This window comes from Miniopterus schreibersii, assembly GCF_964146895.1.
Source record: "Miniopterus schreibersii genome assembly, chromosome: 11".
NCBI lineage: Eukaryota > Metazoa > Chordata > Mammalia > Chiroptera > Miniopteridae > Miniopterus > Miniopterus schreibersii.
In genome coordinates this window covers 65546740-65560406 of record NC_138111.1, presented here as the reverse complement: position 1 = coordinate 65560406, position 13667 = coordinate 65546740, and the positions used below count along the sequence as shown (strand labels likewise).

The 13667-nt window shown below is 47.5% G+C and overlaps 1 protein-coding gene across 13 annotated transcripts in view; it reads left to right on the top strand.

Annotated features, from left to right (window-relative positions):
* FANCC (FA complementation group C) overlaps positions 1-13667 on the top strand; it is a 222985-nt gene that overhangs the window by 197020 nt on the left and 12298 nt on the right. For all 13 annotated transcript variants that reach the window (XM_081151079.1, XM_081151087.1, XM_081151080.1 and 10 more), the window contains 4 exons: positions 1086-1185; positions 8718-8793; positions 11039-11120; positions 13245-13419. In XM_081151079.1, coding sequence (XP_081007205.1) covers positions 1086-1185; positions 8718-8793; positions 11039-11120; positions 13245-13419 — 433 coding nt within the window. The remainder of the gene's footprint in view (positions 1-1085; positions 1186-8717; positions 8794-11038; positions 11121-13244; positions 13420-13667) is intronic.

Here is a 13667-nt window from a genome sequence, read left to right as displayed (position 1 = left end):
TTTTAAAATTTTAATAATAATGGTAGAAGGGAGAATTAGATTTGAAATAATTAAATATGTAGGATTTTTCTCAGCTCAAAATAAAGTGTAGCAGTGTACTCCCTTCACCACACGAGGGCTGACCAATCTTTTTAAAGGAGTTTTACAGCTAAGGGAAAACAAGAAGAATAAATAAATGCCATCTTAACAGCTCTTCTGAAAGGTGAAATCAACTATGCGAGTTATCTTACAACACGTTGATTTTTACTGGGCAAATCTGAGTACTTTCTGGAAACGCATTGGATTTACAGGTGATGAGAGACCAGAGCAGAGCACTGGACGCCAGGTTAGGTGACGGCTGACCGTTGTGGGAGATTGACCCTCTCTGGGAGCTTGTCTCGGGGAGGGTCTCCAGCCTCTGTGAGGGCTGCTGACCCCCAGGGTGCCTGCTCTCTCCAGTCCACCCCCCTCCACGCAGTGGTGGGGCTGCAGAGCAGGCAGCAGACACTGGGGAAAGGAATTTTTACAATAGCAAATAACCCAGCACTTGGGTTGGTCTTGAAACACACCAACTTTAAGCTAAATAAGCATAGAAATAAGAAGTCAGAATGCTGTTTTTAGTTTAAAGCTAGCAAAGTCTGAGCTGCTTTTTTGTTTAAACATAAGAAAAGTTGGTTGTGTGGAAATGCAAGGGAAGCAAACCAGATCCACACAGTCTTGCACCACGTTGGTGGGTGGATTTGACAGAGCCATTTCCCCCTTGGGCAGCTCTTTCTCCACTTGAAAAAGCAAAGGGTCTGCTGCTGCTGCGTGTCTGGGCACACAGTGTGCAGGTATTTGCAAAAAGTGTTCAGGCCCGTGTGGAAGGATGTGCAGTACTTAATTTAAAAACCAAGGATGGGAGTGCTGCATGGTACAGTTGCGAAGTATTTGGTAAAGGGGGGAGAGATTTCTCTGCCTTCTCACGGGACTGGCATCTGATGAGCTGAGATATTGCTGAAGCTTATTGCACAAAAGGAGTGTTTCCACTCTCCCCTCTACAGTCCAGGTTCACGTGTCTAGCAGGTTAATCATTAAGTGCCTGTGATCTGCATTGCCTTGCTCAGGTATGCACTCCTGGAAACGGATGGAGCCCCTGAAGTACTAGCCGCCCTTCAAGTGTTTACGTGGTGCTTTATGGACGCCCTGGAAAAAGAAAACCACCAGGTTCGTTATACTGCATGTAGTTTTCATTCCCCCAAAGGAAAGAGGCTGCTCAGAGGATGTGGCTAATCACCAGAAAGGAGACTTTACTTTCAGTGATTCTGACAGGCTGTTTTGCTCACAAAGAAAGCTTCCAAATGTATGCTCCAGCGAAGGTAAAACTTTTAATCGAGAGTAATCAAAACAGTTCCCGTCTGCCCTGTGCCTAGTACCCAGAAGCGTTTGTCCACTGTATGTCAGAGAACTCCGTCCTGCCCGCCCTGGAAGGTGAATTTTCCAGGCCCAGACCAGCGTATGCATTCTGGCGTCTATGTGGCATGTGCTAAGAAGGAAATGCCATGTATTACAAAGCAACACTGGGCATTCTTAATTATTTGAGTCTCCATGCCTTTGAGAGACCCAAATAAATGCGAGTTGGATTCCAGGAGAGAAAGGAGGTAATGAGAACAGTAAGGGAAGATTTGAGTAATTGTAGAGGAGGAGCCAGGAATGGCAGAGACTAAGGGGTGGGCGTTGGACACCAGTGAGCAAGAAGCCAGGCCAGGCTCCGTCGACAGAGGCCAGGCAGCACTGGCAAGGACCGCCGACCAGTTCGAGTGACCCTGCAGACAGGAGCCTTTCTACCAGAGGGCTCTCGCCTTGGGCGTTTTAACTAACCTGTACTTACGCGTGGTGTTCTGCCTGTCCCGGTGCCCGGGCCCGCTGCAGCTCCCCGTGAGCCCGGTCACGGGCCCCATGCTACCTTCAGCACTGACTTGGAACAGTGCGGTGATGCTCAGCTCTGCTAACGTCCCATCACCGCTACACCCAAGAGCCGCTCAGGATTATCGTTGTTTAAGGCAACGAGAAGTATTTATGATGTATTTTTTCCCATCGTCTCTTTCCCAGTTAGCTAGACTGTAGCAAACTGCGTTATCATTGGTACCCGTCCTGGAATTCAGGAGAGCCTGCTGAAAGGCACTGACTGGCTGGCCCTTACGTATTTTAAGGCATGACTATAAATACCTTTTACCCTCCCCTGTACATCTTTCTCTTCCCAATTAGGAGCCGACGGCTAGAAAACCTCTCCCTCGACTCCTGGAACAGACCTAGGTTAGGGTGGAGGACCTGGTGAGAGGAGTATTGTTCTTTAGTGTTTGCTTGAGTCTCGTTTTCTTATCAGCTTTGTTCCTTCTGAGTGTTGCCTTTGGGCACTACGGATTTGGACTCGATTTGCAATTGCTTTTAATTTATTTTTATTTTTATTTTCTCTATTGTTATTGAGGTATAATTGACATATTCTGTTAATTTCAGGTGTGCAATATAATGGTTCAGTATTTATATTGTGAGAAGATCTCCACAGTAAGTCAGTTGTTATTTTTCAACAAGCACAATTACAAATTTTCTTTTCTTGTGAGGAGAACTTTTAAGATCTACAGTCTTAGCAATGTTTAAATATGCAATACAGTACAATAAGCTGTATATTACATCTGTACATTACATCCCCATGAATTATTTTATAGCTGAAAGTTTATACCTTTTTACTCCCTTTACTGGTTTCACCCACTCCCTATCCCCACCGCTTATCAACCACCGGTCTGTTCTCTGTGTCTATGAGCTTAGTAGGTCTTCCTCCCCCTCCCCCTTCTCCCCTTCCCTTCCTTCCTTTAAATTGCACATATAAGTGAAATCATATATGGTATTTGTCTTTCTCCATCTGACTTACTTCACTTAGAGTAATACCCTTGAGATTCATCCATGTTGTCACAAATGGCAGGATTTCTTCTTTTAAAAAATTTTTTTTCAAATGTTTTTATTGATTTTTAGAGAGAGAGGAAGGGAGGGGATAGAGAGATAGAAACATTGATGAGAGAGAAACATCATCGATCTGCGGCCTCCTGCACATCCCCTACCAGGGATCGAGCCCGCAACCCAGGCATATGCCCTGACTGGAATCAGTTTCGCGACCTCCAGGTTCATGGGTCAACACTCAACCACTGAGCCACACCGGCTGGGCAGGATTTCATTTTTAATGGCTGAGTAATATTCCGTTGTGTACACGCGCGCGCACACACACACACACACCCCACTTTTCCTTTATCCATTCATCCATTGATGGAAACTTCAGTTGTTTGCATATCTTAGATATTATAGATGATGCTGCAGTGGACCTGGGGGATGCTTATGTCTTTTTGAATTAGTGTTTACATTTTTGTCAGATAAATACCCAGGAGTGGGATTGCTAGATCATATGGTAGTTGCATTTTTAACTCTTTAAGGACCCTCCATACTGTTTTCCATAGAGGCTGCACCAATTTCCATCCCCACTGATAGCGTGTAAGGGCTCCCTTTTCTCAACATCCTTGCCAGCATTTGCTGTTTCTAGTCTTTTTGATAATAGCCATTCTTACAGGTGTGCGGGGATATCTCATTGTGGTTTTGATTTGCATTTCCCTGATGACTGATGATGTTGAGCTTCTTTTCTTGTACCTGTTGGCATCTGCATATCTTTGGAAAAATTTCTATTCAGTAACTCTGCCAATTTTTTTTATCAGATTGTTTGAGGGTTTTTTTTGCTATTGAGTTATGAGTTCTTTGGATACTTTGGATGCTTGCCAGATATATGATTTGCAGATATTTTCTCCTATTCCGTAGGCTGCCTTTGCATTTTGTTAATGGTGTAGAAGCATTTTAGTTTGATGTAGTCCCACGTGTTTAGTTTTGCTTTTGTTCCCTTTGCTTCTGGAGCCAGAGCTATTTTGAGTTAATGTTTACATATAGTGTAATATAGTCGTCCAGCTTCCTTCATTTCCATGTGGCTGCTCAATTTTCCCATCACCACTTATTGAAGAGACTGTCCTTTCCCCATTACATACTCTTGGCTCCTTTGTTGTCACTTAATTGACCATGTATGTGTGGGCTTATGTCTGGGATCTCGATTCTGTTACACTGCTCCACGTGTCTGTTTTTATTCCAGTTCCATACTGTGGTGATCGCTATAGCTTTGCAATAAAGTTTGAAATCAGGGAGCATGATAACTCCAGCTTTGCTGTTTCTTTCTCAAGATTGCTTTGACTATTTAGGGTCTTTTGTGGTTCCATACAAATTTTAAGATTGTTTGTTCTACTTTTGCCACTTTTAGTTTAGAATAGCGCTCTGACCAGGCTACATGGATCTGATGGTGCCAGACACAGGCTGGGTCCTAATGGAAGGCAGGGCAGGGGTCCAAAAAGACAGGAATTCATCACCCTCATCTTCGGCTCAGAATAGGAGGACAGTGGCCTCTGACCTTTGCAGATGGCTTCATATACGTATATTATATCATTTCTCTTCCTAGGGCTGTTCCCGATTTTCTGCCTTTCTAATTGATAGCCATTCCCATCACCGATCCCCTGCCTTCCTGAGCGCCCATTTTAGGTGAATCATGGTCCTCGATGCATAATGTCCAATGTCCTGTTTGTTCCATGCATTGCCCTCTTTTGTTTCTGTGCTCCATTCATTCATCTGTGTTTTCACTCTTCATAAAATGAGCGTCCGTGCACCTGACATTCACACAGGACCTGGACTGAGGAGTCGCTCAGCTCTGTCCATCTGCTCCTCCTCGGTCCTGGCGCCCTGCCCGCGCCCCTTAGGTAACCACTGTCTTGAATTTACGTTCATCATTCCTCTGCTTTTCCCGAAAAGAGTCTGATCACATATGTATGATTTCATAAACCTTTTTTCTTTGCTTATGCTTATTTTTGTACTTTATAAAACAGCCAACATGCAAGAGCAGTTACTGTCTGCAGTCTTCTGAGCTTTGCTTTCTTCGCTCAGCTTATTGCCGAGATGGCTCTGGGAGGCCTGGGGCCGGACGGGTGTTGCTGGGTGGGGCTCCACGGGAAAGTGCCACAGTGTAGCCGGGCATTTGTTTTCTTCCACACACAAGTGCTGCTCTGAACACTTGGATGTGTACTTAGGAGTGGAGGTGCTGGTTATTAGGAATGCGGAGGTTCTGCTCCTTGTAGCTACTATCAAATCGCTTTCATTACCCTCCTCCCCAGCACTTTATAAGAAATCCCATTAACCCACATTCTTTCCCATTGTTGGAAATGTCTACGTCACTGCTTCTCATTCCCTTTCTATCCTTTCCTCTCACCCTGTGTTACTTGGAGAGCGCAGTGCAGCCCCATCAGTGTGCCCAGTCCAACTGGCAGGCAAGCCTAAGGCTGTGAGGACAAGCCACCTTTTCTGCACTTGTAGAATAGCTCAGTACAAACAGAATCAGTTCAGACTCTTGTTCTGGTACTGGCAGGACCCTCATAATGTACTAGACTAAATCTCCCGCACTTAAAAATTATAAACTGTGGGGAAATATTTTTAAGAATGATTTGAAGGTCCTGGAGAGTAACCAGAAAAGCAGATAGAAACTGGAGGGGATTCAGCCCTTGGAAAAGGAAACTCCATGGGCTGTTCTCATTTTTTCCTGAGGGGTGGGAGTGGGGCTGAGTGGGGTCAGGGGGTGACCAGAACTCAAGGTACAGTCTGATTGACTTGAGGTATAAAAAGGAAGAGCTGTGGACTGTCAGAGGAACAAAAAGACTGGAGAGAAGAAACTAATATCAAAAGATAGACCTAAACCCAAACGTACCTACAAGTACGTTAGTTACAAAAGTTAAGTGAAAATTATAAAGTAGTAAAAAGGCAAATAGTTCAGCCTGAACGAAAAACCAAGACCCAACTATTTCTTGTTTCAAGAGACCTGTTCTAATGCTAAAGACACCGATTAAAGTAAAAGGAAGGAAAGAGATATGTTACGATTTCAAATATTAAATTAAGCACGAGAAGCTGGCATGGCTGTACTAGTGGCAAACCGACTAGACTTCAGGACAAGGGGTGTGACCAGAGGTAAGAGGACATTTTATAACAGCACGACCGCCAGGAGAAACACCAGTTATAAACGGATATGTGCCCAGGAACAGCGTTCAGAGGCGGGCGAAGCAAAAACTGGCAGACGCACACAGAGAAACAGATAAATCCTGTCACACACAAAAATACTTAGGATTAAATTTAACAAAAGGTGGGTAAGACCTATACACAGAAAACTACCAAATGTTGCTGAGAGAAAGAAAACTTAAATATATGAAGAGAGAAACCGTATTCGTGAATGTTAAGATGCTTGCTTTCCCCAATTCGATCTCTTATTTCAATGCGATCCCAGTCAAAATCCCAGCAGGCGTTTTAAAACAGAAATTGAGAGGCTGATTTTATATGGAACTGCAAAGGACCTGTAGTAGCCAGAAAAATTTTGGAAAAAAGCAAAAAAAAAAAAAAAAGGCGAGGACTTACACTACCTGAATTCAAGACTCGAAGCTACAGTAAAGACGGGGAGGCGTTGGCGAAAGGACAGACACAGGTCAGTGGGCAGAGTGGAGCCCAGAGGCAGGCCCGTGCAGGCACGGTCAGTGGGTTTTTGACAGACACGAGGCGGTTCAACAGAGAAAGGGACGTTTTCAGCAAATAGTGTCGAAACAGCTCCTAGAACAAAACGGGGGGAATGTGGTTATTTTTGTTTTGCTTTTTGGTGTCAGGGTAACCTAAGATTTCTTAGAAGGGGTGCAGAAGAGCTCTGAGAAAAGTGAGTAAATTAGATATTATAAAACATGGGCAAGTGAGATACACTGTTCATTGATAGACATCATTAAAATGGAAAAGCTGGGAGCAGATATTTTCCGTATGGACTCTGACAGAGGACTCGTCCAGGGTGCATGAATCTTTCTCACAGCTTCATAAGGAACAACTCGGTTTTCAAAAACGGACAGAAGACTTGAATGTACACTTCAGAAAAGATCTATACGTTGGCAACATTGACACGAAAGTTGTTCAACATCCTTCGCCATCAGGAAATGAACGGCAGAGCCAGGGTGAGGTGGCATTTCACACGCCCTGGGACGGCCAGCGGGGACGGGATCGGTTGCGATGGCGCGTGCCCGGCGTGCGTGGCAGCTGGAGCTTTCATAAGCGGCTGAGGGGACACACTGCGGCCACCCGCCGGGCATCCTCAGGAACCTGACGGCGCCCGCTCTGGGGCCCAGTGATTCCACTCCTGCAGTGTTTACCCATAGAGGGGCAGCGCTCTGCACAAAAAGACATAAATGTGAATGTCGGTTGCAGCTTTATTCATAGTAGTTCCAAACTGGAAACAACCCAGGTGCCCGGCAGCAGGAAAATGGATACACAGGTCATGGTATATTCTTACAAGCGATAAAAATATAATGAACTACGTACACACAGCAACGTGGATGAGTCTCAAAGAGACATGTTGAGCCAAGGAAGCCAGACACAAAAGAATATACATTCTTAGGATTCTGTTTATATGAAATTCAAGAGGAAGCCAAACGAACAGCTCTCATCAAAATCTCAGCGCTGGTTTCGAGGGTGGAGGGATTGACAGCCACGGGAGCTGTTGGGGGTGACAGAAATGCCATGTCTCAGTTGGAGTGGTGGTCACGTGGGGTTCACACGTTTACCAAAGGTTATCAGACTGCCCCTAAAGCCCGTGCGCGTCACTGTCTCCAGGCTTCATCTCGGCGTTTTACAGAAGTGTGAAGGCTCTGTGCCTCCCAGGGTGGAGGCGGCTGTGGCCCTGGGGCACCAGTGTCCTGGTGGTGGGAGGACCACCTCACCACTGCCGTGGAGAGTCTCGCTTGAATAGTAGAGTGATGTGTATAATTAGGTCCACACGAGGTAAAGAACCGATTTAAACACATCAGAAGCGTAATTTTTTCTTAAGTCCAGAAGATTTCTTTAAAAGATTCATTTTTTGAAAATATATTTATAAGATCACTGGAAGCATCTTTTTAAGAATTTTTAAAAATATATGTTTTTATTGATTTCAGAGAGAGGAACGGAGAAGGAGAGAGAGAGAAATATCAATGATGAGAGAGTCATTGATCAGCTGCCTCCTGCCCTGCATGTGCCCTGGCCGGGAATCACCCTGCATGTGCCCTGGCCGGGAATCACCCTGCGTGTGCCCTGGCCGGGAATCACCCTGCGTGTGCCCTGGCCGGGAATCACCCTGCGTGTGCCCTGGCCGGGAATCGCCCTGCATGTGCCCTGGCCGGGAATCGCCCTGCGTGTGCCCTGGCCGGGAATCACCCTGCGTGTGCCCTGGCCGGGAATCGCCCTGCATGTGCCCTGGCCGGGAATCGCCCTGCGTGTGCCCTGGCCGGGAATCGCCCTGCGTGTGCCCTGGCCGGGAATCGCCCTGCGTGTGCCCTGGCCGGGAATCGCCCTGCGTGTGCCCTGGCTGGGAATCACCCTGCGTGTGCCCTGGCCAGGAATCGAACCGTGATCTGGTTCAATGTGGTTCAGAAGTCGATGCTCAACTGCTGAGCCACACTGGCCAGACACGTCTTCTTTTTTTCTTTTTCTTTTTTTTTTGAATAAAGGAAAACATTCTGACCATGTTAGTACTGGTGGGTCCTGTTTGGGCACAGGATGCAAGCTTTTATGTTTCCTTAACACCCCTTCCAATCCTGATGTTTGTTCAGTTTTCAATTTTTAATCTATTGCAGCTGAAGTTTGCACTCAAGACCTACTTTCCTTATGCTTCTCCATCTCTGGTCATGGTGCTGCTCCAACACCCAGAAGGTACGTGGCGGTTGACTGCGCCGCGTGAAATGGCGTCTGGGGAAGAGCCTGACACATCTAACCCTTCCTCCCGCCCAGGTCCCGCCTGTAAAACAAGGAGAGGGGGTCGGTCCTCTCGACACCCCTTCGAGCTCTCAGGGTCTCTCATTCTGTGGGTTTTGATATGACAATTTGCTTGACTTCCCAGTTAGGATCATTTACCAAAAGAAAGAAACAGAAAAAGGGAAAAAAGGCCTCTTGTTAAGTTTTGATAGTCTGCCCCGGATACCACAGGTCCTCTGGTGCCAGCCAGGTCCACCTGGATGCCAGGAACAGGCTATGACTTGGCCGAGTTAGAATAAAACAGTGCATTTATTTGTGTTTCATTCTTTCTACTCCATGCCCCTTGTTGGAAAAGAAAAGATAAAAGGATGAACGAAGCCAAGGAAGTTTCGGGGACATTTCTGCTACCGAGGCCAGGGGAAGGCTTTGGAAGGAATTCAGGAGGCGTGAGACCAGCCTCTCCGGTCTCCCCGGCCAGCCTCCCAGAGGCCTCGCCAGTGGGGAAGCGATGGTTCTGTCCTTAATTCAGCTGGTGTTGACCATCAGCGGGCCTGTGAGCTCCTGTTTAGGACACATTTCAGAAGCAGAGAATAAAGCCTGAGACCTGAGGGAGAGTCAGCAAAGACCAGCGCGGACTGTGCCGGGCGGGCGGCATCTTACCTGACCGTGGGAGGCAGAGCACAGGGAGGAGCCAAAGAACCAATAGCACGTCCTTTTTATACCTTTTTTTATTTTTTTTTTGCCTTTTGCCTGAAACTTGGGTAAGTAGATTCATTTAAGGACAGTAGGTGATTCAGAGTTTCACATTTTATAAAATCTGAATTCCTCTTCATTTCTTCTAAAACACATAGATTCTCATCTAAGGTGACCCTTCTGACACTGTCTTCTCAGATTCTGTCTTCTCTGCTCAACAGTTTTGTGAAATTTAACCTGTGGGAACACGATAGGATAACTTCAATAACAAGATGGAAAAGTCGATGATTCACTTTCCAGGGCTGCACCTCACAGCTCAAGTCAGATTACCAAAGCCTAAGGTCAGCCTGTGTGAGCAGCTGAGTGAGCTCGGGGAGAAGTACTGGAGTTGTTCATTTTTAAGTTGGAAATCTGTGAACAGTGGGCCCCGGCTGCTCCCCCTTTCCTTGGCATTGATTGTCCTAGATTTACGTCCAGAGTAAAGAAACTCAAGCAGAAGTAAAAGAACCTCCTGTGCTGGTTTCTAGAAAACTTTTCTGCATATTTTAGAAAAAACGGGGTTATATTCACAAACTGAACTGTTCTTAATAGTAGATAGAATCTTCTACCCATCAGAAATTGATTTTGTGCCCACTGTAAAATCCTATGGGCCATAAAAGATGGATCACTTATGAGCCCTGACTCCCTAGGAGCTATAAGTAGAGGGGGACATAAAGCAAGTATCTAAACAACTAATACAAAGAAGAGAATGAAAATACTGTCCAGCGCTGCACATCAGGAGTGTGGGAGTTCAGAGGAGGGAGGGAGAGAATATATGATCTTTCATCTGTAACATTCATGGAGTAGCTAGCAGTGGTTACTCTGTTACTTCCGTTACCCTCCTGTGTATTTAATTATAGAATCTATCACTACATGCAGATATGTAACCTTTTTCAGATGTTATTTCAAACTGCAGATACATACATACTGGATGTGTTTAAAATTACAGGATAATTGTGAAACCAGGAAAACTAACTCAAGAAACAGCATTTGTTTGTGTGATACGCATGTATTTTTTCCTGGCCTTTTCTTTCCTATAAACCCGTAATCATTCTGAATTCATCACAATCACAGAAAAACAGTTGGGCAGCCCAGTCCTAGTTCCTTTTGACTGTTTTGTTAGTCTCCACATATTTTGAAATCACAAATTGTTAGCGGTAGGAAAAAAAAACCTGGGCATCTGCAGCAGAACACTTCTGAATCCTGGGGCACTGCTCATGCAGTCTTTGCAGGCTCCCATGTGCCTGAGTTTGGCCCCTGGAGTACAGTTTGTGTAACACAAACGGGTCTTTCTCCCCAGGCCTGAAAGATGGGTGCTTCCTGGGACCAGTAGGAGAGCGGTGGGGTGGGTTCCATTGACCAGGAAAAAGATGGCCCTTCCCCCGAACTCTTCCAACCTTAGCTGCAGGGGACTCCTACCTAGTAGGTTTGACTTTTCTTCAGTTCCTCTCTGCTCTCTTTCCACCCACAGATATCCCACAGGGACTGAGGCACCAGCCACTGAGACGTATTTCTGAAATGCTCAGAGAAACAGTGGAAGACGAGACTCACGGGTAAGCACACGCTGATGACTCCCAGGTCTGCCTCACGCAGGGTCTCTCCAGATCCTTCCCTTCCCTTCAGCAGGGCTGATGGAAAGGCAGGATTGGTCTGGGACCATCCCCAAACAGCAAGCACACTGCTGAGTGGGACGCAGGGGACGCAGAACTGTGTGGCATGCCTGTGTGAATACCTCGCACAGCGTTACATTTTGAAATATGCAAGCATAACAGTAAAGAAGATAGACCCTAGAGAAAAAGCAGTGCCCACATACTGCAAACCCCCAGCCATGCAGAAGGAGAAGGTGCCTCTCTGGTCCTCTGCTCTTCTTCTGTTTTCTTCCTAAGGGAGGAAACTTCCCCCTCTTTGCATTAAGTATTTAATTTAAAATTTAAAAATCCTGTCTAACATTATGATGATAGTAAGTACCTTCTGAGATGTGCCATTTTCCTACCACATCCACATTTAGGCTTTAAGTTCTCAGTAAATAACACCCTTCAGCTTCCTCTTAAGTTCCTTGTGTTTAAAGTGGAAGTATTTCATTCATTGTCTGTAGTAGCCTACAAGACTACCTTTATTGGCTCCTTTGCCAGTTTTCCCTCTTGAAATTCTCTGTGACCTATCACTGAGCATCACAGGTGACGAGCAGTGCTCCAGGCGTGCTCATGGTCACTCCCGGGAGCCAGTCGCTCCCTTCTGCCCTCCACCAAGACCCTAATGGCAGAAGAGATTAGTGGCTGAGTAGGGATCAGAGTTGGCCGTACTAGTGGCCTGCCACCCTGGCAGCCCCACGGCACCCTTGCTGGTTGCCTCTGCTGAAGAGCAGAACCTAGATCCAAAACCTAACCAGGGTCTGCCTTACCTAGACGTGGGGTCCGCCTGCAGGGAGGCATCTTTGAGCAGGTTGGCATTTTCTCAGCCCACATGAGACTACGTCTCACACAGTTACTGGTAGAAGAGAGGGGGGATAACAGGGCTGCCTCTGCAGTGCAGGCCTGGAACCCTGATCCTAGATGATGCCCCTCGGGGAGCGGGAGAGCCCTGCTGCTCAGCTCGGCTCGCTGCCCAGGAGGTCTGCAGGAAGAGTCCTGGGGCCTCTTCGTTGCTTCTGGGCATCATAATCCAGCCCTCCATTCACAGGACCCAGGGAGCGTCCGCTCTCCCTCTGAGATAGTGAAGCTGCTCTTCCTTCCTTCCTCTCCATTGTCTGCGAGCTGAATTTTTAACGTTTTATCCATCAGCTGTCCTCAGAGAGGCCTTGGACCAGAGGAGTGCAGTAACCAGGGGGACAGGGCGAGGCCAGTGCTTAGCTCTTGCTTGGGGCTTCCAGGGCCCAGCAGGGGAGCAGGGGCCCAGCCCCAGCGGAGAGAGCACTGTGGGGGGCCGAGCCTCCTGCCCCAGGGCTTCCCCCTTGGAAGGAAAGTTCTGGTCTGTGCTCTCAGGCCACTCCTGCTGCATGTTTTCCAGGGGAGATGTTAGCCCACTGACACTGTCACTGTAAAATTGTGGGTCCCCACCTTGAGCTGATTCTACCCTTTAAGCAACTGTTGCAATGCCAAGTTCTCGGTGTGATAAAGGACAGCCTCACCAGACTGTAACTTTTCAGCTTCTACGTACATGTACTGACAGGAAAGAGTACAGTGTACAGTTCACTAAAACTCATGATCACCGGCATTTCGGCCAGAACCTTGTGTTTTTTGAGAAAAGAATTAGCACGTTTCTGCCTGTGGCCCTTCTGCCATCTGTGCTGGCCCCAGGGAGCCCCATCGCTTCTGGCTCCGGAGCCCCTGGGAGGCTGCTGGGCTGGGCGCCCTGCTCTCCGCAGCAGCCCTATTCATCTTGCATCATTCCTGCTGGTCGTGGGCCAGAACCTTCCCTTCCCAGAGGTCTGGACTCACTCAGGGTTCCTGCATGTGACGGTTTGTCTGGTGTTCTTGGGGCAGGGGCTTTCCTTTGAAGGCCCTGTGATGGGCTCCAAGTGCCCCGTGAGCTGCTTTTCTGAGGCTGACTTGCACTCCTGTGTATTTCAGTGATGAGAACAATCTACGCCAGCCGTCCACAAACAGTACAGTTGCTTAAGAACCAAAAGGGAAAGAAATCACGCTGCCTGGCTGCCATGTGCTCTGGTTTCGTTCCAGGTCCTCCGGAGGCCCCTTGGGGAGCTGGTTTCTGTTCATTCACTTTGGAGGATGGGCTGATATGGTGGCTGAGCAGTTACTGATGTCGGAAGCCGACCCCCCTGAGGCCTTGCTGTGGCTCTTGGCGTTCAGCTGCAGCCCACGTGACGGGAGTCAGCAGAGAGCACAGGCCGTGGTGGGTGGCGGTGCACAGTGTGGGTGGTGGTCAGGGTCAGGCTCTCCTGGGCGGGAAGGATCCTACGGGAAAGGGGCCCCGGGGTGGGTCTGGCTTTCACTCACCCCCAGGTACCTAAGCGCTGAGTGCTCCCAGTTCCTGTGGTAGCGCGTGGATGTTACGTGGAGGAGGGGTTGTGTGCGGGATGGTGGTCAGAGATGTTTTCCTGTGTTCCCAGAGTTGACTGGAGACCACATGCTGCCCCTCTG